This window comes from Procambarus clarkii, chromosome 17, assembly GCF_040958095.1.
Source record: "Procambarus clarkii isolate CNS0578487 chromosome 17, FALCON_Pclarkii_2.0, whole genome shotgun sequence".
In the NCBI taxonomy this organism is placed as follows: Eukaryota; Metazoa; Arthropoda; class Malacostraca; order Decapoda; family Cambaridae; genus Procambarus; species Procambarus clarkii.
In genome coordinates, this window is record NC_091166.1 from 40,444,903 (window position 1) to 40,471,743 (window position 26,841).

General features: G+C 46.4%; 1 protein-coding gene across 1 annotated transcript in view; it reads left to right on the plus strand.

Moving 5' to 3' along the window:
• Window positions 1-274: 274 nt before the first annotated feature.
• LOC123772461 (neither inactivation nor afterpotential protein C) overlaps window positions 275-26,841 on the plus strand; it is a 39,260-nt gene continuing 12,693 nt past the window's right edge. Inside the window, 27 exon segments of the mRNA XM_045765651.2 lie at window positions 275-1,673; window positions 2,287-2,429; window positions 4,818-4,996; window positions 7,875-7,979; window positions 8,197-8,296; window positions 8,444-8,584; window positions 10,326-10,473; window positions 10,892-10,982; window positions 12,101-12,154; window positions 12,157-12,201; window positions 12,850-12,921; window positions 13,604-13,717; window positions 13,946-14,134; window positions 15,176-15,375; window positions 15,608-15,782; window positions 16,046-16,175; window positions 16,434-16,647; window positions 17,301-17,442; window positions 18,039-18,192; window positions 19,125-19,262; window positions 19,588-19,742; window positions 20,254-20,531; window positions 20,769-20,918; window positions 21,967-22,073; window positions 24,631-24,708; window positions 25,545-25,675; window positions 26,128-26,330. Of these exon segments, the coding sequence (XP_045621607.2) occupies window positions 2,297-2,429; window positions 4,818-4,996; window positions 7,875-7,979; window positions 8,197-8,296; window positions 8,444-8,584; window positions 10,326-10,473; window positions 10,892-10,982; window positions 12,101-12,154; window positions 12,157-12,201; window positions 12,850-12,921; window positions 13,604-13,717; window positions 13,946-14,134; window positions 15,176-15,375; window positions 15,608-15,782; window positions 16,046-16,175; window positions 16,434-16,647; window positions 17,301-17,442; window positions 18,039-18,192; window positions 19,125-19,262; window positions 19,588-19,742; window positions 20,254-20,531; window positions 20,769-20,918; window positions 21,967-22,073; window positions 24,631-24,708; window positions 25,545-25,675; window positions 26,128-26,330 (3,626 nt within the window). The 5' untranslated portion in view covers window positions 275-1,673; window positions 2,287-2,296.

The following is a 26,841-nucleotide window of genomic DNA, read 5'->3' on the forward strand; positions in this document are numbered from 1 at the left end:
AGCCGGGAGGGGGATGAGTGACTGGGGAGTGAGGGAGGGGGACGAGGGGGGAGGGGGGAGTTGTCAACACTGGTGTTGAAGGGAGAAGTGACCTACACCGACAAGGTTCTCCGCCACTAACAAGCTTAGCTCCCCCAGCTCACCAATATTTGCTAGGATTCCCACATTTTCTTTTTCACTAGCATCATCACTTGTTTACGCGAATAATTCGTTCTAGCTTTAAGCGAATGCACACGTACTTCTCGTTACATTTATTGATCTCGTTTACAGACAGGAGGCTCAGAGTGGAGTAGGAAGGTAACGTGATGACTGCAGTCGAAGCTAAACCCGGAAACCAAGAGCTATGTCCCCCCCTTCTCCGCTGCGACACGCGGCTGGAAGTGTCGAAGGGGTTAGTGTACCACGGGACGTCGGACAGACGACACGGTCAAGAGTCGTGTGTTGTGTAGTGTGGCGGTTCGCGTGAACACCCTGCAACACAAGTTACTCATGGTTAACAAGGTTCCAGTGAGACTCGCCACACGTGTATACAATGACCCTCTCCGATCCGGCTACTCTCATCTCAGATCTTGTTTAGTGGGCTTTGACCTTACTTGGACACTTTGTGTTCCTCTTCGAAGGCCTTGTTTAGTGGACCTGGTCCACTAGGAGACTCTTCATGTTCCTTTACGGCTTTGTTTAGTGCTGGTGGTTCTCACAAGGGCTCTTCAAGTGGCCATCCATCTCATGCCACATCCTTCAACACCGCCCTGAACACCATTCCCCCCTCTTGTATGTATCAGCGTGACTGGTGCAGTTACCCAAGTGTAGTAGAGAGTGGATGGCAGCGCCGGTGGGCCGTTTGGGGCGACGCAGGAGAAATAGAGTGTAGAAGAGAAGACTTAGTGACTGGAAAAAGTAGTCCTATTCCAAATTGGAAGGAGTGTTCCAGTACCAGACTGGTAGGAGTGTTCCAGTACCAGACTGGTAGGAGTGTTCCAGTACCAGACTGGTAGGAGTGTTCCAGTACCAGACTGGTAGGAGTGTTCCAGTACCAGACTGGTAGGAGTGTTCCAGCACTAGACAGGAAGGAGTGTTCCAGTACCAGACTGGAAGGAGTGTTCCAGTGCCAGACTGGAAGGAGTGTTCCAGTACCAGACTGGAAGGAGTGTTCCAGCACCAGACTGGAAGGAGTGTTTCAGTACCAGACAGGAAGGAGTGTTCCAGCACCAGACTGGAAGGAGTGTTCCAATACCAGACTGGAAGGAGTGTTCCAGCACCAGACAGGAAGGAGTGTTCCAGCACCAGACTGGAAGGAGTGTTCCAGCACCAGACTGGAAGGAGTGTTCCAGTACCAGACTGGAAGGAGTGTTCCAGTACCAGACTGGAAGGAGTGTTCCAGCACCAGACTGGAAGGAGTGTTCCAGCACCAGACTGGAAGGAGTGTTCCAGTACCAGACTGGAAGGAGTGTTCCAGCACCAGACTGGAAGGAGTGTTCCAGTACCAGACTGGAAGGAGTGTTCCAGTACCAGACTGGAAAGAGTGTTCCAGCACCAGACTGGAAAGAGTGTTCCAGTACCAGACACCAGACTGGTAGGAGTGTTCCAGTACCAGACTGGAAGGAGTGTTCCAGTACCAGACCGTCAAGGCCCACATACATCGCTACATAATATCATCATAGAGTTTCTCCTTCGTAAGTATTACATGACACAGTTTTACACACCCTCCAGAGGTGGATGGTTCTTAATAATCCTCCAGAGGTTGATAGCTCTTAATAACCCTCCAGAGGTTGATGGGCCTTAATAACTTTCCAGAGATTGATAGGCCTTAATAACCCTCCAGAGGTTGATAGACCTTTATAACCCTCCAGAGGTTGATAGGCCTTAATAACCCTCCAAAGGTTGATAGGCCTTAAGCCAACACCAAACAGAAACTAACGAAATGAAAGATCTTTAAACTATTGTTGTCATAAAATGTTTGAACTACGTCTTGAAGTTTATGTCATCACTGTATTCCTCAGCCTGTAGGCCTATGAACCTTCTCGTGACTGATCAGTATCCATAATCATGTAGTCCTAAGAGCCCCGCTATGACTAGTCAGCCTATAGGCCAAAACTGAACACATTAGCAAAAAATGAGTTTAATTTTATGAAATTTAGTGTCGTCCATTTGTTTATTTATTTATTATTTGTTCTCATTTACACGTTTAATACGTTCTTTTGTTATTCACATGTAACTAGTAATTTGTAACTAGAGATATGTAAGTATGAAGCTGGGAATACTAATGTAAGTTATCGGTGGCGGCAGGAACCCCAAGATGGCGTACGAGAGCCTCAGCAAGTACCTGGACTTCCATAACACTCCGGAACCCGGCGACCGCTTCACCCTCCAGACCGTCATCGCTGCCGGCACCTACGCTGAGGTCTACCAGGCTACTGACGCAGAGAACTGTGAGCACCAGTCTCCAGGGGTCCTTGTGCTGTAGCTTGGATGTATGTGGTGCTGCGTACGTCTGTGTGGTGCTGCGTACGTCTGTGTGGTGCTGCGTTGATGTATGTGGTGCTGCGTACGTCTGTGTGGTGCTGCGTTGATCTGTGTGGTGCTGCGTTGATCTGTGTGGTGCTGCGTTGATGTATGTGGTGCTGCGTACGTCTGTGTGGTGCTGCGTACGTCTGTGTGGTGCTGCGTACGTCTGTGTGGTGCTGCGTTGATGTATGTGGTGCTGCGTACGTCTGTGTGGTGCTGCGTTGATCTGTGTGGTGCTGCGTTGATCTGTGTGGTGCTGCGTTGATGTATGTGGTGCTGCGTACGTCTGTGTGGTGCTGCGTTGATCTGTGTGGTGCTGCGTTGATCTGTGTGGTGCTGTGTTGATGTATGTGGTGCTGTGTTGATGTATGTGGTGTAGCGTTGATGTATGTGGTGTAGCGTTCTTGTATGTGGTGTAGCGTTCTTGTATGTGGTGTAGCGTTGATGTATGTGGTGTAGCGTTCTTGTATGTGGTGTAGCGTTGATGTATGTGGTGTAGCGTTCTTGTATGTGGTGTAGCGTTGATGTATGTGGTGTAGCGTTCTTGTATGTGGTGTAGCGTTGATGTATGTGATGTAGCGTGCTTGTATGTGGTGTAGCGTTGATGTATGTGGTGTAGCGTTCTTGTATATGGTGTAGCGTTGATGTATGTGATGTAGCGTGCTTGTATGTGGTGTAGCGTTGATGTATGTGGTGTAGCGTTGATGTATGTGGTGTAGCGTTGATGTATGTGGTGTAGCGTTGATGTATGTGGTGTAGCGTTGATGTATGTGGTGTAGCGTTGATGTATGTGGTGTAGCGTTCTTGTATGTGGTGTAGCGTTGATGTATGTGATGTAGCGTGCTTGTATGTGGTGTAGCGTTGATGTATGTGGTGTAGCGTTGATGTATGTGGTGTAGCGTTGATGTATGTGGTGTAGCGTTGATGTATGTGGTGTAGCGTTGATGTATGGGGTGTAGCGTTGATGTATGTGGTGTAGCGTTCTTGTATGTGGTGTAGCGTTGATGTATGTGGTGTAGCGTTGATGTATGTGGTGTAGCGTTGATGTATGGGGTGTAGCATTGATGTATGTGGTGTAGCGTTCTTGTATGTGGTGTAGCGTTGATGTATGGGGTGTAGCGTTGATGTATGTGGTGTAGCGTTCTTGTATGTGGTGTAGCGTTGATGTATGGGGTGTAGCGTTGATGTATGTGGTGTAGCGTTCTTGTATGTGGTGTAGCGTTGATGTATGTGGTGTAGCGTTGATGTATGGGGTGTAGCATTGATGTATGTGGTGTAGCGTTCTTGTATGTGGTGTAGCGTTGATGTATGTGGTGTAGCGTTGATGTATGGGGTGTAGCATTGATGTATGTGGTGTCTTGAATATTGGTATCACGTTTGTCGTTTTCCATATTCCACGTCGACCATGATTGATCAAACATCTACTGTACGTGTCCACTAACGAAACCTGTGCATCTTTCATCAAACATGGCGACTTAGTCTGCTGTTATTCAACAGTTTACGAGCCGTGGAACTTCACAACCCAAGGTTGTCATTGTTATAAACAACCTCGTACCACTCTGTAGCCAATCAATTGTTTAATAAATTCATGAACTAAGCTCACAATTGAAGAAAGATGTAGAGGTTTCGTAAGTGGACACTCAAGCGCCACACTCTAGGTTCATCTTCAGTGGTTCCCTTCTGATCTTGTTTTCTATGTTTTCTCTTGTGTTCTTCCAAATTCTAGTACTGTATACTATTTTTTTTACTCCTGTGTATTCCCTCTATTTTCGTTTGTACTATGATGACTACATTTGTCATCATAGTACATCCTGTAACTGTGAGTAGCTGGAGACACCATTGTCGACTCTCTCGTAGCTTAACTGTGAGTAGCTGGAGACGCCATTGTCGACTCTCTCGTAGCTTAACTGTGAGTAGCTGGAGACGCCATTGTCGACTCTCTCGTAGCTTAACTGTGAGTAGCTGGAGACGCCATTGTCGACTCTCTCGTAGCTTAACTGTGAGTAGCTGGAGACGCCATTGTCGACTCTCTCGTAGCTTAACTGTGAGTAGCTGGAGACGCCATTGTCGACTCTCTCGTAGCTTAACTGTGAGTAGCTGGAGACGCCATTGTCGACTCTCTCGTAGCTTAACTGTGAGTAGCTGGAGACGCCATTGTCGACTCTCTCGTAGCTCTGATTAGCTTAGGGTTTACAAGACAAAACTGTAACCGTGATAATGTAGAGTTGCTCTTGCTCTCCACAGGTGCCTGGTGTTGCCTACCAGTTTCCGCTATACCGTTCATACTTAATTAAAAGCGTTCTTTTTGGCAGATGAAAAGAGTGTGGCTGTCAAGATCATCGAGAACATCAAGGAGAACATTGAGGAGATCGAGGAGGAATATCGTGTGTTGAGCGAGCTGAGCCACCACGACAACTTTCCTCAGTTCTTCGGCATCTTCCTCAAAAGGGCTCCAAAGCTTGAAGAACATCAGATATGGTTTGTAATGGAGGTAAGCACAGAATGGAGCCATGGGCCTGACGGCTTAGTGGACAGCGCTCGGGATTCGTAGTCCTAAGGTTCCAGATTCGATCCCCGGCTGAGGCGGGAACAAATGGGCAGATTTTCTTTCACTCTCATGCCCCTGTTCACCTAGCAGTAAATAGGTTCCTGGGAGTTAGACAGCTGCTACGGGCTCCTTCTTGGGGATGTGCGTGTGCGTGTGTAGGAGAAATATATGCAGTAGACATATTAGAGGAAAAATAAATTTGTTAGAAAGATTTAGATTAAATCTTATCAAATCATATCCGAACAATCTGGAAGAAAGTCTTTGGTGAAAGATTTGTGGAGGTGACTGAAGTGTTGACACTAAGGTGGCTGCTGACACTGGTGCCATGCAGGACCTCGTGGCTGCTGACACTGGCGCCATGCAGGACCTCGTGGCTGCTGACACTGGTGCCATGCAGGACCTCGTGGCTGCTGACACTGGCGCCATGCAGGACCTCGTGGCTGCTGACACTGGCGCCATGCAGGACCTCGTGGCTGCTGACACTGGCGCCATGCAGGACCTCGTGGCTGCTGACACTGGCGCCATGCAGGACCTCGTGGCTGCTGACACTGGCGCCATGCAGGACCTCGTGGCTGCTGACACTGGCGCCATGCAGGACCTCGTGGCTGCTGACACTGGCGCCATGCAGGACCTCGTGGCTGCTGACACTGGCGCCATGCAGGACCTCGTGGCTGCTGACACTGGCGCCATGCAGGACCTCGTGGCTGCTGACACTGGCGCCATGCAGGACCTCGTGGCTGCTGACACTGGCGCCATGCAGGACCTCGTGGCTGCTGACACTGGCGCCATGCAGGACCTCGTGGCTGCTGACACTGGCGCCATGCAGGACCTCGTGGCTGCTGACACTGGCGCCATGCAGGACCTCGTGGCTGCTGACACTGGCGCCATGCAGGACCTCGTGGCTGCTGACACTGGCGCCATGCAGGACCTCGTGGCTGCTGACACTGGCGCCATGCAGGACCTCGTGGCTGCTGACACTGGCGCCATGCAGGACCTCGTGGCTGCTGACACTGGCGCCATGCAGGACCTCGTGGCTGCTGACACTGGCGCCATGCAGGACCTCGTGGCTGCTGACACTGGCGCCATGCACGGACCTCGTGGCTGCTGACACTGGCGCCATGCAGGACCTCGTGGCTGCTGACACTGGCGCCATGCAGGACCTCGTGGCTGCTGACACTGGCGCCATGCACGACCTCGTGGCTGCTGACACTGGCGCCATGCACGACCTCGTGGCTGCTGACACTGGCGCCATGCAGGACCTCGTGGCTGCTGACACTGGCGCCATGCACGACCTCGTGGCTGCTGACACTGGCGCCATGCAGGACCTCGTGGCTGCTGACACTGGCGCCATGCAGCGACCTCGTGGCTGCTGACACTGGCGCCATGCAGGACCTCGTGGCTGCTGACACTGGCGCCATGCACGACCTCGTGGCTGCTGACACTGGCGCCATGCAGGACCTCGTGGCTGCTGACACTGGCGCCATGCAGGACCTCGTGGCTGCTGACACTGGCGCCATGCAGGACCTCGTGGCTGCTGACACTGGCGCCATGCAGGACCTCGTGGCTGCTGACACTGGCGCCATGCAGGACCTCGTGGCTGCTGACACTGGCGCCATGCAGGACCTCGTGGCTGCTGACACTGGCGCCATGCAGGACCTCGTGGCTGCTGACACTGGCGCCATGCAGGACCTCGTGGCTGCTGACACTGGCGCCATGCAGGACCTCGTGGCTGCTGACACTGGCGCCATGCAGGACCTCGTGGCTGCTGACACTGGCGCCATGCAGGACCTCGTGGCTGCTGACACTGGCGCCATGCAGTACCTCGTGGCTGCTGACACTGGCGCCATGCAGGACCTCGTGGCTGCTGACACTGGCGCCATGCACGACCTCGTGGCTGCTGACACTGGCGCCATGCAGGACCTCGTGGCTGCTGACACTGGCGCCATGCACGACCTCGTGGCTGCTGACACTGGCGCCATGCAGGACCTCGTGGCTGCTGACACTGGCGCCATGCAGGACCTCGTGGCTGCTGACACTGGCGCCATGCACGACCTCGTGGCTGCTGACACTGGCGCCATGCACGACCTCGTGGCTGCTGACACTGGCGCCATGCAGGACCTCGTGGCTGCTGACACTGGCGCCATGCACGACCTCGTGGCTGCTGACACTGGCGCCATGCAGGACCTCGTGGCTGCTGACACTGGCGCCATGCAGGACCTCGTGGCTGCTGACACTGGCGCCATGCACGACCTCGTGGCGGCACTTGAACCGTTTGATAACTAACAATTCTTTGGATTCTTGTTTTCCAAATGTAGAAGATGTCTTGCGCCATCTATTTGTCACTCTTGGGTTACCAGCTGCCACGGAGAACGCTCTTTTTTAAAACCGGGAAGGATTCAAAATGAACTAAGTAGCATCAGGGGCCAAAACAGTTTGAATGATCCCTCTCTAATGAACATTGAATATGAACTCCTGAGTGAAATAGACATTTCCAGTATCATTAACAAATTTGTCCATGCAAAATCTAGAAATTGTAAATTGTAGCTGTGCTACTTTTGACGTGTCAAAAGTATACCTACATGTAAGTAATACTATTTCTGAAGAGTCAGACATATTTGTCGTATTATCGGGCTGAATAACAAATTAAAAAATAAGTGAATTAATTTACTCTGCAAGTAAATATTTTATGTTTTAATATGCGTACGTTTTAATTTAGTGCCCCCCCTTTATAACCTATGGTAGAGGCCCCCCGCACTAGCCTAATCTATAGAGTACGTCATAGATATAGTGTTACTATAGAGCTACCCGTGTTCCTCCACAGCTGGTGAGCCACGGCACCGTCTCGGAGCTGGCCCGGGCCTACACCATGGCGGGAGAGAGGATGCCAGAGCCCCTCATCGCTTACATCCTCAAGCAGGTCATCCTGGTCAGTTCCTCTGTCAGCCTCTTGTCTCACCTTTGTACTCATAGTTGGTGTCTTGCGTCTGTATTCTTACTTGATGACTTACAAGTGTACTGCTAGTTGATGTTTTAATTGGCTGATAAACGTATTTAGGGGGTACATAGTAGCTATAGGTACTCTGGGGTACACAGTAGCTTCAGGTACCTGGACGCGTACTGAAGGATAATGTGTTCTCCGTCAGGCAGTGTGTCACCTCCACCAGGCCCACGTGATGCACCGTGACGTGAAGGGCCTCAACGTCCTCATCACCGACCAGGGCAACATCAAGCTGGTCGACTTTGGTGAGTTTGGGTTTCATGGTTGGTCGACTGTGTGAGATATTCTGCCAGACTGGTCGAGTGTGTGAGTTATACAGCTCGACTGGTCGAGTGTGTGAGTTTCGACGGTGACAGTGTGGTCACTAGACACTGAGCAGAGCATGTTGACAGGTCAGTGTGGCCACCTGGACGCTACGATGGACAAGCGCGGGACGTCGGTGGGGACGCCATATTGGATGGCTCCGGAGGTCATCGAGTGTGAGCAGAAGACTGATCAAGACTACGACAACCGCTGCGATGTCTGGTCCCTCGGTGAGTGGCGGGGTTCGAGTCCTCGGGGAGGCAACAACACACCCATCATTAGCTGCTACTGTCCCATTTGCCATCGTTGGGAATTAATGACTTTCATTTATCATTGTTCACAACATCACCAGTTTTCTGTGATTACCGCTTTTTATCAAAGGATGTAGTTTTCCTTACATGCCCTTATCCCATCTCCTCCCTCCCTGCCCACACACGCCCTTGCCCCATCTCCTCCCTCCCTGCCCACACACGCCCTTGCCCCATCTCCTCCCTCCCTGCCCACACACGCCCTTGCCCCATCACATAAACCAAAAGGTTGCGTGCAGAATGTGTCTCTCATCTCAACATAGGTTTAGGTAATATCTCACTTCACTATTATTCAACCCGTCCTCTTGTTTAAATAGTACCTATTGTGATGGTCGCCAATAGTCACGAATTCGTTCGTACTTAGCTTTTAGATAGTAGTATACTGACTAGTAAGGAATTATTGTAAAATAAATGAAGCTGAAAAGCATATTTAAATATTCCTAGGCCTAGTATAGGACACATGTGTACTATCTTAGGCCTCAGATGTCGTGTATTAGGCCTAGGGGGGGGGGGGTTAGGTTAGTTCAGTTGAGTTTGTCAAAGCAACACAAGTAAAATATAGATTTCCAGTTTGTCTAACTCAATAGTTCAGATTTCTACTTTCTAATTTCGTTGTACGTCGGTATATATACTATGATCCTCATACTATACATAGTATAATAATAGTATACATAGTATAGTATTCGAACGTTACTATAAGTACTACCAAGACAGGAGGATGGACTGTGTTATTTAACTTAATTTTGAAGTGCGTGGACTCGGGGTCGAACATTTAATTAACATAATTCATGAAGAAGGGGCATTGGGGCCATGCTTCCCTTCAAGGGGGGCACTGGGTTAACCCAGACTTTCTGTGGCACCTACCTTGAGGTGCTTCCGGGGCTTAGCGTCCCCGCGGCCCAGTCGTCGACCAGGCCTCCGCATATAATTACCATGAATTTTGCAAAGTTTAACGAGGCTGTCCCCAGGCTTTTGGCCTCCAAGCCCTGACTGACAGACATACAGACAGACAGAGAGACATTCTCTGTTATAAATACAGATTTTATACATTTAGGCCTGGGGTATGTTAGGTTAAGGATGGAGGTTTAGTGGATAGATTAACGAGCATTTCGCCATTGTTTCAATTCATCCTCAAGCTATGATCATTCCATCCAGCGGCCTACCCCAAAGACACATTCATCATTTTTAACATGCTGTTAATTTATAAAAGGAATTTTCTCCAAATATAAATTAATGTTATTATCTATTAGCATATTATGCATATCGTAGGTTAGGTTATGTGTTTAGGTTCTGTTGGCAATTGTTATTTGTTGTTGAGTGAGAGGCGACGATGATCGAGGGCTGGCAAGTATTGGTATTTGTAGGATATGGGCGAAGCATCTACAAAGTTACGATTCGAAGAGATGGTTGCCAGCTAAGCATTGTTCAGGAAATGTTCGAACGTCTTCAACTACAAGTCGTGTGTAAAGCGTGTCTACGCTTTACACACGACTCCCTATTTACGCTTTACACTGGCTGTAAAGTGTATAGAGCCAGTAAACTTGCTTTACACTGGCTATAAAGTGTATAGAACCAGTAAAACTTGCTTTACACCGGCTAATGTCCGCACCACTGCTCCACGTTAGAGGGCGTTGTGTGCATGCTTCATAAGCTCTTACCGCAGGCATCACGGCGATTGAGCTGGCGGACGGAGACCCTCCCTATGCTGATATCCACCCAGTGAGGGCAATCTTCCAGGTCGTCCGCAACCCGCCACCAACTCTCAAGAGGTCCTCTCACTGGTCTCAGGAGTTCATCGATTTCATATCCGAGTGAGTATCTATAGATAGTGATGCCTACTCAGGCGCTTCTGGCAACCTTTAGTTCTCCCCCGAAACGCTGTTAAACGCTCTGCAAGATTGTTACAATCAAACCCAATGTATTTATTTTTTCAACCTAATATACCTTATTGTAAATATATAAATAAATATAAAAAGTGATCAGTGTAGGGATTGTAAGTAACTATAGTTAATGATTCTTATTCACGAGCTTGAGAGAACCTTTAATGGTGATTATTCTGGGGAATGTGAATTGTGACTGCCTATAGTTAGAGAAGTGATCACATGGCCATCAGCCAGCATAGTGAGCATGTCAGATGGCCAGGCAGGAAGACAGTAGGGGGGATGATGTCATAAGAGGGAGTTCTTAGTTCTTAGTTGGGAGGACTAAGAAGTGGTGCTGGTGACGCAGGTGCCTGGTGAAGAACCCGGACCACCGCCCCGTCATGCTGGAGCTCCTGGAGCACCCCTTCATCTCTGGTGTGCCTCACCCCGCCTCACAGGTCAGTGGTCACTCACCTTCACGTCTCTGGCGTGCCTCACCCCGCCTCACAGGTCAGTGGTCACTCACCTTCACGTCTCTGGTGTGCCTCACCCCGCCTCACAGGTCAGTAGTCACTCACCTTCACGTCTCGTATCTTAATCTTCAAATATTGAGGCTTTGTCATGGGATCAAACCCGCGACCCTGAACTCCTCAGACACGAGCACCACCGACTGGACCATGATGGGCTCAAAGTCTCACAGGCAAACTAGCACCTGGGTCACATGGTGTATGTGGACGGTACCATGCGGTGCCACAATCCAAGTTTTACAGTGAACTTGGATGGTTGTGCGGGATTAAACCTTCCACACATCTTGTGAGTCACGTAGTACTTCTGCTTGAAATAGTGTTAGGCCATCATGGTCCAGTCGGTAGTGCTTGTGCCTGAGGAGTTCAAGATCGCGGGTTCGATCCCATTATATGGTCTCAATATTTATTCATAGATTCATCACGTTTCTTGTGACTATATTTGATGTAATGTTGTACGTGATACATTTAAAGTTAATTGTACTTTCATCGCTCCGACCTTCCCCAACCCTTGTCTTACATTCCTGCTCTGGATTCATCAAGCACCTGCGTGGTCACTTACGACATCCGTGTATCTCTTACCTCCATCATGGCGTAGTTGTAGTTTACTCAACTCTTTACCAGCTTCGAAGCACTAGGAGGTCGTCCTCAGTCAAAGGTTATAATTCTTATAGACGACCTCGTAGCGCTTCGGAGCTCGTAAACGGTTAGTAAATACCGACTAAGACATGTTGAAAGTAAGAGGCACAGATCTTGTTAGTGGACACGTAAGTACAAGACTGCAACATCAACTTGCAACAATTAATTATCTTAACACTTTATTGCACACTTACATGTCACCTTCGTTACACAGTTTGCACAGAGCATTGTTGCAGACTAAGGCAGCGCCTTGGTTCATGATTAACATAACAATTTGTTGCAAGAGAGCATAATATCTTATAGCAGATTAACATAACGCCTTCTTGCAAACTCACTGTAAGAGCGTTGCAAACATAACGCCTTCTTGCAGACTCGTGTAAGAGTGTTGCAGAGTAACATGATACTTGTTGCAGGTGAAGAAGCTACTGGTGGAGGAGAAGGCAGCGGCTCCTGGACTCCGACTTGAGGCCCAAGGCGTCCCACCACGGCCATCGCTCGCCAGGGCTACCTCAAGGTCCTCCTCTGCTCCTCTTCTGCTTCATCCTCTGCCTCACTTGTCTCTCTCTTCTGAAGTCATCTTCTGATCCCTCGTCTGTCTCTTCTAGTTCATCTTCTGCTCTGTTGTTTGTCTCGTCTGCTTTGCTGTCTGTCTCTTCTCTTTTGTTTTCTACTGTTTTGTGCGTCCCTTCATCTGTTTGTGTGTGAGTGGATCAGACTAGTGTGATCTTAGGTTGTCAGTGTATGAGGATCAGACTAGTGTGATCTTAGGTTGTCAGTGTATGAGGATCAGACTAGTGTGATCTTAGGTTGTCAATGTATGAGGATCAGACTAGGGTGACCTTGTTGAGTCCGTGTATGAGGATCAGACTAGAGTGACCTTGTTGAGTCAGTGTATGAGGATCAGACTAGGGGTGACCTTGTTGTGTCAGTGTATGATGATCAGACTAGAGTGACCTTGTTGTGTCAATGTATGAGGATCAGACTAGGGTGACCTTAGAGTGTAAGATTGAGAGGACCAGACTACGGTGACTTTCGGTGTGTTAGTGTGAGTGAACCAGACTAGGGTGACCTTAGCGTGTCAGTTTGAGTGGATCATACTAGGATGACCTTGATGTGTCAGTGTGAGAAGATCAGACTAGTGTGACGTTGGCTTCTCTTGCAGAGTGATCGTCTCAGCAAGCCTAAGAAGATGGTCACTGACGATCTGGCCTCGCTGGAATTCTTCAACGAAGACGTAAGTTCCTTTTCTCCCGCTCCCCCCCCCCCCACACACACCGCCTTACTCATACTATCATACACCAACTTAGCCCCTCTGGTGTATCTATTATAGGGGTCCCTCATATTAGGCACCTGGGCCCAGATTCACGAAGCAGTTACGCAAGTACTTATGAACGTGCACATCTTTCCTCAATCTTTGACGGCTTTGTTTACATTTATTAATCAATTTGCAAGCATGAAAACTTTCCAATCAACTGTTGTTATTGTTATAAACAGCCTCCTGGTGCTTCGGAGCTCATTAACTGTTTAATAATTGTAAACAAAGCCGCCAAATATTGAGAAAAGATGTACAGGTTCGTAAGTGCTTGCGTAAGTGCTTTCGTGAATCTGGCCCCTGGCCGTCTCCTGTCATATTAACATTGCTGTTCTTTTATACTATAAAAAGCACCTCTAATACTTTATTAACCCTAGGCTGATAATACTGCTTATAAGCCTTCTACCGTTGTTATAATAGCTCCAAAAGGCTCGCATATGGAAGGGCACACTTTAATGTAATTGATTAAAGAATAATTTAATTCTGTAGTTTAGTGGTTAAAATGAAGCTCTCGTAAGTGTGTGTTAACCAGCTGTCAACATTGCTAGAGACACGAGGTGTTAGTGGTCTACAGGAGTAACCAGGTGGTGCGTCCTTCTGGCAGGTGGTGTTGGATTGTCTCTTCTCGCGGTGGTCGGAGGGCCACGTGTACACCTGGGTGGCCGATGTCCTCCTGGCCGTCAACCCCTTCGCTCACACCTGCAAGTATGATGAAGAGGTGAGTGTACAGGTGGCTGGGGTGGGGGTTGTTGAGTGACGAGGTGGGGGTTTGTTGAGTGGCGGGATGGGGGTTGAGTGGCGGGGTGGAGGTCGTTGAGTGGCGGAGTGGTGCTTGAATAGTAGTTAATATAGTCCTTCTCTCACATCATAGTTTTGAATAGTATCTGACTCTCTGGAATGAATTACCATACAGTCCTGACCGCACTTTACCTTGATAATTACTCAGGTCCAAGCGAAATACAAGTCGAAGTCTCGAAGTCAGAACGACCCCCACATCTTCGCCATGGCCGACCGCGCGCACCAAGACATGATGCACCACAAGGAACACCAAACTATCGTTCTCACAGGGGAGTCTGGCAGTGGCAAGACATTCAATTTCCATCAACTCATTAAACAGTTTTCATACATTGGCTTTGTAAGTGTCAAAGAGGTTGATTGTAGTTTTAAGTTATATTAACGAATGGTCATAGGGAGGAGAACAGGGTAGGTTTGATCTCTATGTTAAGGGAGAGATTATAAACACTCCCATTGGTTGTTGTAATTAGTCGTGGACCACTAGGTATGGTAGTGAATAGTGAGGCACTATAAACTTATGCTAGTGAATATACTGTCACCATAGACTTCCGGTAGTGAGTACTGAGTCACCATAGACTTTTGGTCTGTGGTGACTCTCTTGAACTCTCTAAGCCTCGGCAACAACACTGGCAGTGGTACTGTGGACAACTACTCCAGAAACAAGGCCTACTGTCCGGTGTTGACGAGCACTACGTCTGGAACAAGTCCTACTGCCTCATCATTTATAAATCCAAGTGTTGTCTAGCCTCACTCACACAAGTCTCAATAAATGTGACAACTCTTGTACGGATCAACGAAGGCAGAGAATAGCAGGAACGGAAATTCAGTATTCTTAGAAATTCAAAAGAAAAGTTGTTCTTATAGAACACTCAGAGGGGGGAGGGAGGGAGGGGGTTGCTGTCCCGTTAGGCTGCTCACGTGCTTGAAATCAACATTTTGCTGTACAGAAAAACACTCCTTGACTGCCACAAGAAATAAAACGAGTATTAACTCAAGCAATGGCAACTGAGGCTTAGTCTGTAAACTTTGCAATGTCAAAGGTAATGTCATGAAATTTGAATAAATTTTGAATTGAATTTTAACGTTAAAAAATAAATGTTACGAAGTTTAAGAGAGAATTTGGGTATTAAAGTTTTGGCAGGACTACTGCGTCATTTTTCCTTCTATACACGAAGATGATTTTGTGTAGGCTGGATCAGCTACAAATCCGGACCTTATAAATATTGTTGACTTATTGAACAAATTACCGGGTAATATTCCAGTCGCATATATATGAATGACTTTGGGTGGATACAAATATGAGCTGCCTCGCATGGGCATATAGGCCTAATGCAATTTCCTTTATTCTAAATGTTTTTAAGTTGTGTTTGTGTTGCGGCAGAGTAACCCGGGTCTCATCGACAAGATGGAGAAGGTGTGTACGGTGCTGGAGGCCTTCGGTAACGCTGTCACTCAGCTCAACCCCAACTCCACCCGCCACACCCGCTACTTCGACATCACCTTCTCCAAGACCGGCAAGATCTCCGGGGTTATCGTCTGGCTCCTCATGCTCGATAAGTTCCGGGTCACAGAGAGGCCTAGGTGGGTAGGCCTCCTCCTCCTCTTCTTCCTTATCCTTTATCATTCTTCTCCTTCTCTTTCGCTCCTTTTCTTCCTCTATCGTTTTCTCCGTCCTCTTTTTCCTTCATCCTCCATCTCCTCATTCATAGTACTTCTTCCTCCTTTGCTGATAATCATGTTTACGAAATCTTTGCTAATAATTATATTTACGAGATCTGTGGAACTAATGAGGACGGGACCTGCTGACCAACAGAGATGAGGGCAACTTCCACATCTTCTACTACATGTACGACGGCTTCTCCCAGACCTCCCGTCTCTCCCGATATGGCCTCAAGGTAGGCAGGAAGTACTCTTACTTGGCCAAGCATCCCTACGACAACGAAGTCACCAATGCCCGCAAGTTTGCAATCATCGAGCAAGCTCTTGAGGTAAGTTATGGGTCTCTTCGGTAGATGTGGTCCTGGAAACTCCTTACGATAGTCATCGGATGCTCTTAATGTATAACCTTGCAACATATATATATATGTGTGTCATGAAATGCTTATATAAGGTCACGAAAGGCTTGGACAATGTCATGAAGGCCTCGTACAAGGACACGGATGAGGAGTGTATGCGAAGTGTGTGAGAAGTGTATGAGCATAGGATGAGACGCGTATGATCAGAATATGAACAGTTTGTGTTCTGGTGGCAGGTGATTGGCTTCAGAGAGAGGGAGAGCCACACAATCTTCCTGGTGTTGGCTGCCATCCTCATCCTCGGCAACGTGGAGTTCACTGGCAACCAGCAGGCGGCCATCGTTGACTTGGAGCCCGTCGACGAAGGTAGGTTGCTACCTCCCGCACCACCTACGTCACCCACTCCAGGACACTCTCCCACTCGCCGGCCTCTTGTGTCTTATACTACCACGGCCTCCTTATCCTTTGGTTGACAGGACCTTCTTCTAGTTATCCTTCCGTTGACAGGGCCGACTAATAATCTTTGCATTACCAGGGGCCTTCTCCTCGTCCTCCTAGCTATCCTCAACATGACTGTTGAGTGTAGTTTGGTTACTGTCACATTCACTCTCGCATTCATTACAGTGTGTCGACTTCTGGATATCGAGGAGAAAAAGCTGTCTTGGGCGCTGTGCAACCACTGCCGCGTGAAGCCCGACCAGTCGGTGGAGTCGGTGAGGAAGACCCAGCACGAGGCCGAGCACGGCAGGGACTCCTTGGCTAGGACACTCTACTGCCGAGTCGTCGACTTCCTCGTCAACGCCATCAACTCCAAGCTCTCCGTCACCCGGCTCGTCTTGTGAGTCATCCTTCGCTTCTTTCTTCCTGGCTTGAGGAGTTGATGAGAGCTTGTGTGGGCAGAATCAGGGGGCTATGGTGTATGGTATAGCTGCGTCTTCTCACTCTGTGATGGGTAGTGTTAAATGGATATATAACATTATGCTGTGGACGTTCTTATAAGACTGTTTCTCTGTCTCTCTGTCATTATCTGTCTGTCTCTCTCTGGTTTCTCTCTCTCTCTCTCTGGTTTTTCTCTCTCTCTCTCTCTCTGGTTTCTCTCTCTCTCTCTCTCTCTGGTTTCTCTCTCTCTCTCTCTCTCTCTCTCTCTCTCTCTCTCTCTCTCTCTCTCTCTCTCTCTCTCTCTCTCTCCTCTCTCTCTCTCTCTCTCTCTCTCTCTCTCTCTCTCTCTCTCTCTCTGGTTTCTCTCTCTCTCTCTCTCTCTCTCTCTCTCTCTCTCTCTCTGGTTTCTCTCTCTCTCTCTCTCTCTCTCTCTCTCTCTGGTTTCTCTCTCTCTCTCGCTCTCTCTCTCTCTCTCTCTCTGGTTTCTCTCTCTCTCTCTCTCTCTCTCTCTCTCTCTCTCTCTCTCTCTCTCTCTCTCTCTCTCTCTCTCTCTCTCTCCTCTCTCTCTCTCTCTCTCTCTCTCTCTCTCTCTCACCATCTCTCCCTCTACAGTGGGGACCCCTACGCCATAGGAATCCTCGACATGTTTGGCTTCGAGTCGAACGACCACAACAGCCTGGAGAACCTGCTGGTTAACGTGGTCAACGAGCAGATCCAGTACTACTACAATCAGTATGTCTTTAACTGGGAGATGGTGAGCTGAAATAACAATCTCAAAAATAACAATCCCAACAGTAACAATCCTCGATTTGCCACTCCTCAAAAAAATACCACTGTTTTGCCTAACCAGAAGCGTACGAACCCACCAAACCTCTCAAGCCGATATATATAAAATGTCAATATTACACAGCTTTCAGTTTTAAGTTAGAGTTAACTAACTTTCAGCTTTCAGTTAGAGTTCAAAGTTGCTTTGAAATATTAGTAGAGGTCAAGCATTTTAGTAGTTGTGTTACATAGATAATTTAACACGGAAGATGTTACAAAAATGCTTTTTGTGCTTTCAAATTTGTCCAACTGATTTTCCTAAAATTATAAAGATTTCATAAAATTTGTAACACTATCACAAAAGAGTTATATATTTTTTTCTGTGTGTAGCACTAGAGATGTGTATGTGTGTGTAGCACTAGAGATGTGTATGTGTGTGTAGCACTAGAGATGTGTATGTGTGTGTGTAGCACAAGAGATGTGTGTATAGCACTCGAGATGTGTGTATAGCACGCGAGATGTGCATGTTGAACTCAAGATATAACGGCTCCATGTTCCACCCCTCCCTTCCCCCCACCGTCCCAGCAAGACTACGAGGAAGAAGGGATCCCCGTGAAGACCTTCACCTTCCCCGACAACCGACACATCCTCGAGCTCTTCTTGGCCAAGAGCAGCGGCATCTTCGCCATTCTCGAGGACGAGAGTCGAGACCCAAGTGGAAGCGACACTTCCCTTTCTTGTAAGTTGAAGGGAAGGTGGGGGGGGGGAGTGTTTGTAAGGTGAAGAGGAACGTGTAGATACAGGGTGAAGAGGGAGGTGTAGGGTGATTGTGTCCCTCCCCCATCCCCTTTTGTATTTCTCTTTTATCTAAGATTTAGGTGAGCAGCTGTTCATTGCTGGTTCAGAGACTCTTGAGAAATGTTGGGTGACCATTACTTCCCCAGATAGGCTAAGGTGAGTTGTGTTACTATTATTGTTTCCAGATAGTCTAAGGTAAGTTGTGAGATCATTACTTCCCCAGATGAGGTAAGTCAGTAATTGTACGTATTAATTTGTCCCATGTATTTCCATAAATTTCACAGAACTTTAACTTTTCGGTTGTTATGATTCTGTATTAATTTTTAGCTGGTATTGTAAACAAAAGCGTTCTCTGGTATTGTAAACAAAAGCGTTCTCTGGTATTGTAAACAAAAGCGTTCTCTGGTATTGTAAACAAAAGCGTTCTCTGATATTGTAAACAAAAGCGTTCTCTGATATTGTAAACAAAAGCGTTCTCTGGTATTGTAAACAAAAGCGTTCTCTGATATTGTAAACAAAAGCGTTCTCTGATATTGTAAACAAAAGCGTTCTCTGGTATTGTAAACAAAAGCGTTCTCTGATATTGTAAACAAAAGCGTTCTCTGGTATTGTAAACAAAAGCGTTCTCTGGTATTGTAAACAAAAGCGTTCTCTGATATTGTAAACAAAAGCGTTCTCTGGTATTGTAAAGAAAAACTTTTTGTTATCTGGTATTGAAAAACATTTGCCATATCCATTGTGATCAAAAATCTAAAAAAAAAAAAAAAAAAATCGAATTTTCGTGTCATGATAACCCCCCAAAATATAACAATTTTGATTTGTTTGATATCCTGAGAACCAAATTGTGAAGGTGACGACGACGATGGGTTTCAGGCAAGCTGGAGCAGCGGTGCATACAGAAGCAGATGCAGCGGGTGTCGGAGTTCACCTACGCCATCTCCCACTACGTCGGGCGGGTCAAATACGATGCGCGAGGCTTCCTTCGCAAGAACCGTGACCACGTCTCTATTGGTGAGTCCCCACCACCTCCTTACTTTCACCTCTCTTCCCCTTCTCTTAGAAAATATTATTAAGAAATTGCACAAGTAAACTTCACACTCTATAGACATATAATTCCCCCATCTCTTATGCCCCTTTGTCCTACCTTACTCCTGATACCTTTGTCCACCTAGCAGTAAAAATTTTTAGCCCCAAAATTAGACAACTGTTGTGGGTTGCAACCTTGGCTTACAGATGGTCCTCAATAAACCAAACAAACTTATCCTGGACATTGACACCAAACCATTATTTGAAACACGAAATCAATAACTCGAATGTTTTTTTTTGGCATGGACAGAAGTGGTTCAGACACTGCGGCAGTCAGCCAATGAGTACATCCGGGGCATGTTCTGCAACAAGCTGACCAAGACGGGCAACGTCACCCTGGAGAACCTCGACTCCCAGACCAAGGACAAGGCTCCCGCAGTCTTGTCCAAGAAGAAGGACTCGAGAGTGAGTGTATAGCTGTTGTATTCAGTCCCGGGTCAGGTCTGGGGACGGGAGCATTGTTAGCCTCTAGTCATCGTTATCATAATCCTCACCACCATCATCATCACCATTATCATCACCACAAGCACTATCATCATCAGAGTGTGCACACATTAGAGACATGAAACCCTTGATGACTACGTTCACATTTCCTAAATGTTGTCTCTCCTACATCACTGCACATTCCTATTGCCTTGCACCACATAATAACATCTATACTTTGAAGCTTACATGATCATTTTATCATTGTGGTTTGTTGCAATTAAAGAGTCATTAAGTATAATTATGGTGCTGTAATTCAACATCATCATTAAATATGATTATGATGAATTGTAATTATACCACATAATCATCATGCATAATTTTGATGTGTTGCAATTTACAACATAAGTATTATGTATAGTTATGATGTGTTGCACTTAAACAACATACTCATTATGTATAATTATGTGTTACAATATGTGTTGTGGTGCAGCGGTTCAACACCAAGTCGAAGGGTCGGTTGTCGCAGACGAAACACACCCAGACCCTGGGTACGAACCTGCGCTACGCCCTCATCGAGCTTCTCTACAAGCTAACCAACTCTCAGCCACACTTCCTGCGCTGCATCCGCTCAAATATGGATAATTCCGAGTCCATTTTTGACCGAGACATGATAAAGCATCAGATCAAATACCACGCGGTGTGCGATACCATCAGGATTCGCCAGCAAGGGTTTTCTCACAGGATCTCCTACCGCGAGTTCCTACGAAGGTAAGCCAGTCCATGTTTTTTTAGGGTGGTTTCTCTTGTTTCTTGCAGGCCCGATGTTCGATTCCCGATGATCCAAATTGGACATCGTTCCTATCGTAGCTCCTATCCTCATATCCCTGCCATGTAGTACACAGTCATACTGGCTCATCATTCACTTCCTCCAAGTTAAATAATTTTGATGATGAAGAGAGAATATTTTTAATAAATTTTGAATAATTTGATCGTGTTATTGGGCAGATACCAGTTCTTGGCGTTTGACTACGGGGAGTGTGTTGACGTGACGAAGGACAACGCCAGGCTCCTGCTGGTGAGACTCAAGATGGAGGGCTGGGCCATTGGCAAGGACAAGGTCTTCCTCAAGTACTACAACGAGGAGTTCCTCTCCAGGTACACTACCAACACTTCTTAGGCTAATTTATAATGATGATAGGAATACAAAGGGAAAACTAGTAGAATGATATTAATGCCTTAAGGGTAAGGCTTAAGATAAGGCCTTAAGGGTAAGGCTTAAGATAAGGCCTTAAGGGTAAGGCTGAAGATAAGGCCTTAAGGGTAAGGCTGAAGATAAGGCCTTAAGGGTAAGGCTTAAGATAAGGCCTTAAGGGTAAGGCTTAAGATAAGGCCTTAAGGGTAAGGCTTGTTTTCTTTACATTTTTCTTCACTTGAGAAGGAAGTTGAAAAATTAACTCTCCGAAGTTGCTTACTTGCTTACTTGCTTACGTGCAGTCATTGTGCTTTGGGTGATAGTGTTTCTTATTTCAGCGTAACAGGTCGCACGACGCCACACACACACACACACACACACACACACACACACACACACACACACACACACACACACACACACACACACACACACACACACACACACACAAGGCTGATAGGGGGCTGATGGGGGCTGATAGGGAAATAGGACAGGAGTCATTGCTGTAAACAACCGATGCTCGAAAGGCGGGATCCAAGAGTCAATGCTCGATCCTGCAGACACAACTAGGTGAGTACACACACACACACACCACACATTCAAGATTCTGAAGGGGATTGATAGGGTAGATAAAGACAGTCTATTTAACACAAGGGGAACACGCACAAGGGGACACAGGTGGAAACTGAGTGCCCAAATGAGCCACAGAGATATTAGAAAGAACTTTTTTAGTGTCAGAGTGGTTGACAAATGGAATGCATTAGGAAGTGATGTGGTGGAGGCTGACTCCATACACAGTTTCAAGTGTAGATATGACAGAGCCCGATAGGCTCATGAATCTGTACACCTGTTGATTGACGGTTGAGAGGCGGGACCAAAGAGCCAGAGCTCAACCCCCGCAAACACAACTAGGTGAGTACAACTAGGTAAGTACACACACACACACACACGTTAACGTTAGGCTACTGACAGTTGGTAAGTTGAAGTGAATGTGACACCGATCTTCCGCAGACTGTACGAGTCCAGCGTGAAGAAGATCATAAAAATCCAGGCTGCGATCCGCTCCTACATGCTCAGGAAACACAGGAAAGCTGAGGAAGTGATAGAGCCCAAGGAGAGTAAGTACATTACTTCTTGTCTCACTTGGTATCCCCCTCCCATCCTCTTGACTTTCTCCATAGAGCCTCAGTTTTGCTTTTTTTGCAGGGTCGGCGTTCGATCCGGAAGGTTCCAGTGGTTGAACACCGTTCCTTCTCTCCGGATTCATGTCATGGCATCCTTGTTTTTGTATCCCTTGTATGTGGTAAATAGTTTTACTGGCATGTCGCTTTCAGCAGAAAGCGACATGCCAGTATCACCTGGTACATCTCTTTCTTTGTTTCATGTTTCACTGAATATAACTGCATATTCTGTATTGATTATTTACTTGTTTAGGGCTTTTATCCCTTTGACCAGTGCTCTTGCATCTTGGTTTAATTGGAAGAGGATTTCTCCAAATGTCATCTTTGTACGAGGCAAAGAAAAATAAATAATTAACTGTAGACTGTATTACACATTAAAAACTTATACACAACGTTTCGTATGAACCATGTAGGTTCGAAACGTTTAAATTTCTAATAAGCACTTGCACTAGACAGCAGCACGATGGTCTTGCTTCTTGGAAGTCGGCGTTCAATTCCCGATCTACAGGAAGCGAGGCGGACGCTGCATCTGTCGTTCTCGAAAAGTTAGGTGGGGTTACCTTGAGGAGCTTCCGGGGCTTAGCGTCCCCGCGGCCCGGTCGTCGACCAGGCCTAACAGGTGGTGTAGGCTGGCACACGAACCTTCCCCACGAAGCTGTTGAGATCAACGCTCATTAGTCACACAAAAACCTGTTAATTTCCAGTGCTTTTATTTCGAAAAGCATTATATGCTTGCATCCCAAACGAAGAAATATAATATATTTAAAGTAAGGACAGGTGGTATTCTCTATGACAATATACGGACCTTCCATTCACCTGGGCTGTATGGGTCTCGAACCGTGGACCCCACGTCTGTGAGGTCGAAGCTCTATCCATAGGGCTATGAATAGCCTTTTAATATGTGGACATATCTGTATAAGAATTTTGCTGTCGATAATATTCAAACTAAGATCCATTTTCGTTGCAAAATTGAACAGGTGTCCACAAGGGAAGACAATATTAAGAAAAAGCTTGACCCAGATATAATATAACTAATGGTTTATATAGCAAGCAGCTTTAATATTGGTAATGGTGATGGAAAATATATTGGCTTATAAAGGACGTGACTGCGTGGGGCTTCACAATGAGAGGGAGGAGCACGGCATCAGCCACACTCTGCTCTGTATACTGGGGTGTGCGTTGAGTAGTGTAGCCACTCGAGCGTTTATACTTAGTGGGGACATGGCAGACACGGAATCACTTCTGGAGATTGATGTGGGGGAAGTAGGCTTTGATGTGAAGGAAGTATGCGTTGACGTGGAAAAAGTAGACGTTGGTGTGGAGAAAGTAGCCTTTGACATGAAAGAAGTAGTCTTTGGCATTGAAGAAGTAGACGTTGATGTGGAGGAAGTAGCCATTGTGACGAAAAACAAGCCAGCGCCCCAGGTCCCTACCACCCGTCTCTTCAGGACCATCACACAGGAATCTTTGCTCATCCTCAACTCCTCTGACGGTGACAGAGAACAGTCATCACTCATATTAAGCAACAAATCAGAGACCCATATTGTTGAGGTTCATGCCATCACTAGGGACTCCCCACATCCAGAAGATAGGGTTGAAAATGAATGTGAACGAAACAACTCAGGCCATCCTGAGTTTACAAGGTCCACCGACATAGACGAACCCCACCTCCCTTGCTGCACAGGACACAGTGATAAGAACTTCAGTTATCCGTGGAACTTGGAAGACGATAATGCTTCGACGAGAGAGGAAGACAATGGTTGTGACGACGATGAGGCTTCAATTCCTCTCCGGAATAAGTATTATTACTACACAAATCTTGTGGTGGAGGGGAAGGGCACTGAAGATAAGACACAAGATAACAGCTGCACCGGCACAACCATTCCTAAGACATGTGGTGTAGAGAGAGACGACCTAGACACCGGTGAGGACGGTGGTATAGCCTCTCTTGACTTGCAGCACAGAATAGTTGCTCTTTAAGTACACCAAGAATCCACACATAGTACTGGTTAACGTTACTATATGCAAATTTGTTCTTGGCTATATCATCCCACCTACATATATAGGCAAGGCAGTGTAGACATAATAGTATATTTAAAATATATTTAATTATTTTTGAGACTAATTTTTTGGCAAGAATCCTTTGAATTATGTATTTTCAAATTTTTCACCATTTTTTGTCACTGAAAATAGTAAAATGAAACTAGAGTGACGAGGGACCCATCAGGATAGTGAGGAATTCTGCCGCTACATTAACCGCATCCTTCTTTCTCACTTGTGTTTACTGCTCACATTTTGTTTTATAATGTAATGTATGGCAGAAATGTATATTTGTGGTCTTACATAATTGAAGAAAATTGTCTTCAGAAGCTTATTATACACCTGGGAAGGCAAACTTAAATACAGACTTCTTGTCTGGGACAACAGGGAATATAGAAGCACACTGCGAGGGCTGTGAGAGCCCATTCTTATCTTTTCATTCTCTCATATTCAGGCACCCACCAGACTAAAGTCCACCAGGAGAACGCCGAGATCGCTAATAGGATAAAGGAACGCACGAGGTTCGGTGAAGGTGAGTGTGTAGAGTATGGATATGGTAGCTAGCTTGTGTGTGGTAGTGTGTTGGTGGTGGATTGTAGTGTGATGGTGGTGGGTGGTAGTGTGTTGGTTATGGGTAGTAGTGTGATGGTGATCGGTTGTAGTGATGGGTGGTGGTTTGTTGGTGGTAGTGTGTTGGTGGTGAGTAGCATTGTGAGTAGTGTAAAGTACGACTACGACCATCTCTTTTGTTTTTTTAGGGGACAGTCATAGTCAGACTTTTTTCTGTGAACAATCCTATGTCATCAATATTTATCAATCATGTCATCAATATTTATCTGCAGAAAGCCTATTGGCCCATATGCAGTTACACCTATTTCTATTAACCAAAACTCATTCATAGATGTTAAGTCAGTCATGTCACCTCCAAGAAATAAAACTGCAGAATGCCTATTGGCTCATAGCATCTCCTATTTATATCTACACTAATCTTATTCATATTTATTCTTTAATCAATCAGTGCAGCAACAGACAACACAGAGATTAGATTAGCCAGTACCTTGCTCATATTGCATTAAAATCGCCAACCCAGAAGCAACAGCCAATACAGAGATTGGACCAGGTGTTAATGACTCTTGTCTTATCGAAATCTCTGAGCTAGCATCAAATATATATATTATTTAAAATATGACAATGTTTAACCTTGAAGGAAAATGAGACAGGGTAATTACTTAAGTATTTTTGTGCTTAATCAACACAACATAATAAGTGAACACATCTAGTGAATTTGGCACTAGAATATATGGTAGATTAATAGATATACCACTGTGTACCCTGCTACACCGGTCTCATGCCCCCCTTTTTCCCTAGGAACGATACAGGCGGAGGCGGCCCGGTATGTCCAGTTTTACTTCAGAAAATGGAAGATGCGAACTCTTTTCCAGCAGCTGCAGGTCTACCGCGCAGCCAAGCAACAGCAACTTGTCTACTTTTCTCAGCAGGTAAGACAACACATGCTTGGCGAGCTGTACCCTGCTTCTTCCCAGCATTAACATCAGGTGAATGCTGTCTAGACAACAATCTCCTGAGCCTCTTCTTCATCACTCTGTGATTAAGGATTATTTCATCGCAGTGAGTGGTGTTCCCCATGCTTATAAATGTCTATATTTTGTGTGTGTGTGTGTGTGTGTGTGTGTGTGTGTGTGTGTGTGTGTGTGTGTGTGTGTGTGTGTGTTTACCTTGCTACACTTGTGAGGATTGTGCTACACTTGTGAGGATTGAGCGTGTGTATGAATATGTATGACTATAATGAAAGAATGCACAGAAGGATACCATCAACAATACATGCATTCATACTCTTTACATCTTGCTCATGTTTTTCGGATGGCAGTCATGGCTACCCTCTTTCCCTCGGACAGTATATGATAAAGTAACATTGTCTGGATTTTGGCAGGTGCATCTGTACGGGCAGGAGACCCAGGCGCGGCTCCAGCGGGTGAACATCCCGTTAGATCTATCTAAAGTCCGCAACGAGGGCCGCAATGCCCACAAGACCATCCTGGCACGAGTCAAGGTGCCCCAGCCCAAACTTGCCCTTGACCACATGCTCAATGCCTACTTCGACACCACCTTCCTCTGCGACCCCAGCAGGTCCAAGTTAGTACATCCATCTCCTTCCTTTACATTGGTTTACTTTCTATTTCCATTATAAGTCCAATCTAATTCATTCTTTCCAATTCTTCATTCCATTTCCTCCTTTCCAATTCGTCCTTTCGATTTCTCCTTCCAGTTTCTTATTCCATTTCCTCCTTTCCAATTCGTCCTTTCGATTTCTCCTTCCAGTTTCTTATTCCATTTCCTCTTTTCTATTCCCCTCTTCCAGTTCTTCATACCAATTCCACATTTTCTCCTGTATGGTGAATTGCTGATTCAAACATTATTTATTCAGAAGCTTTGTAGCAATTTGTACAAATTGTTACATTTCTGGCTGGAGTGAACCTACAGCACAGCAGTGAAAAATACAAAAATTGGTTGAAAAATACAAAATATTTTTTCATTATGTACCACGTGATTCAGTGGTGTGAGGCACATGCTTGGGAGTAACCCAGGTTGCAGGTTCGAAGCTCCTCATGGCTCTAATTGATTTTGTCATTGATATATCACTTTA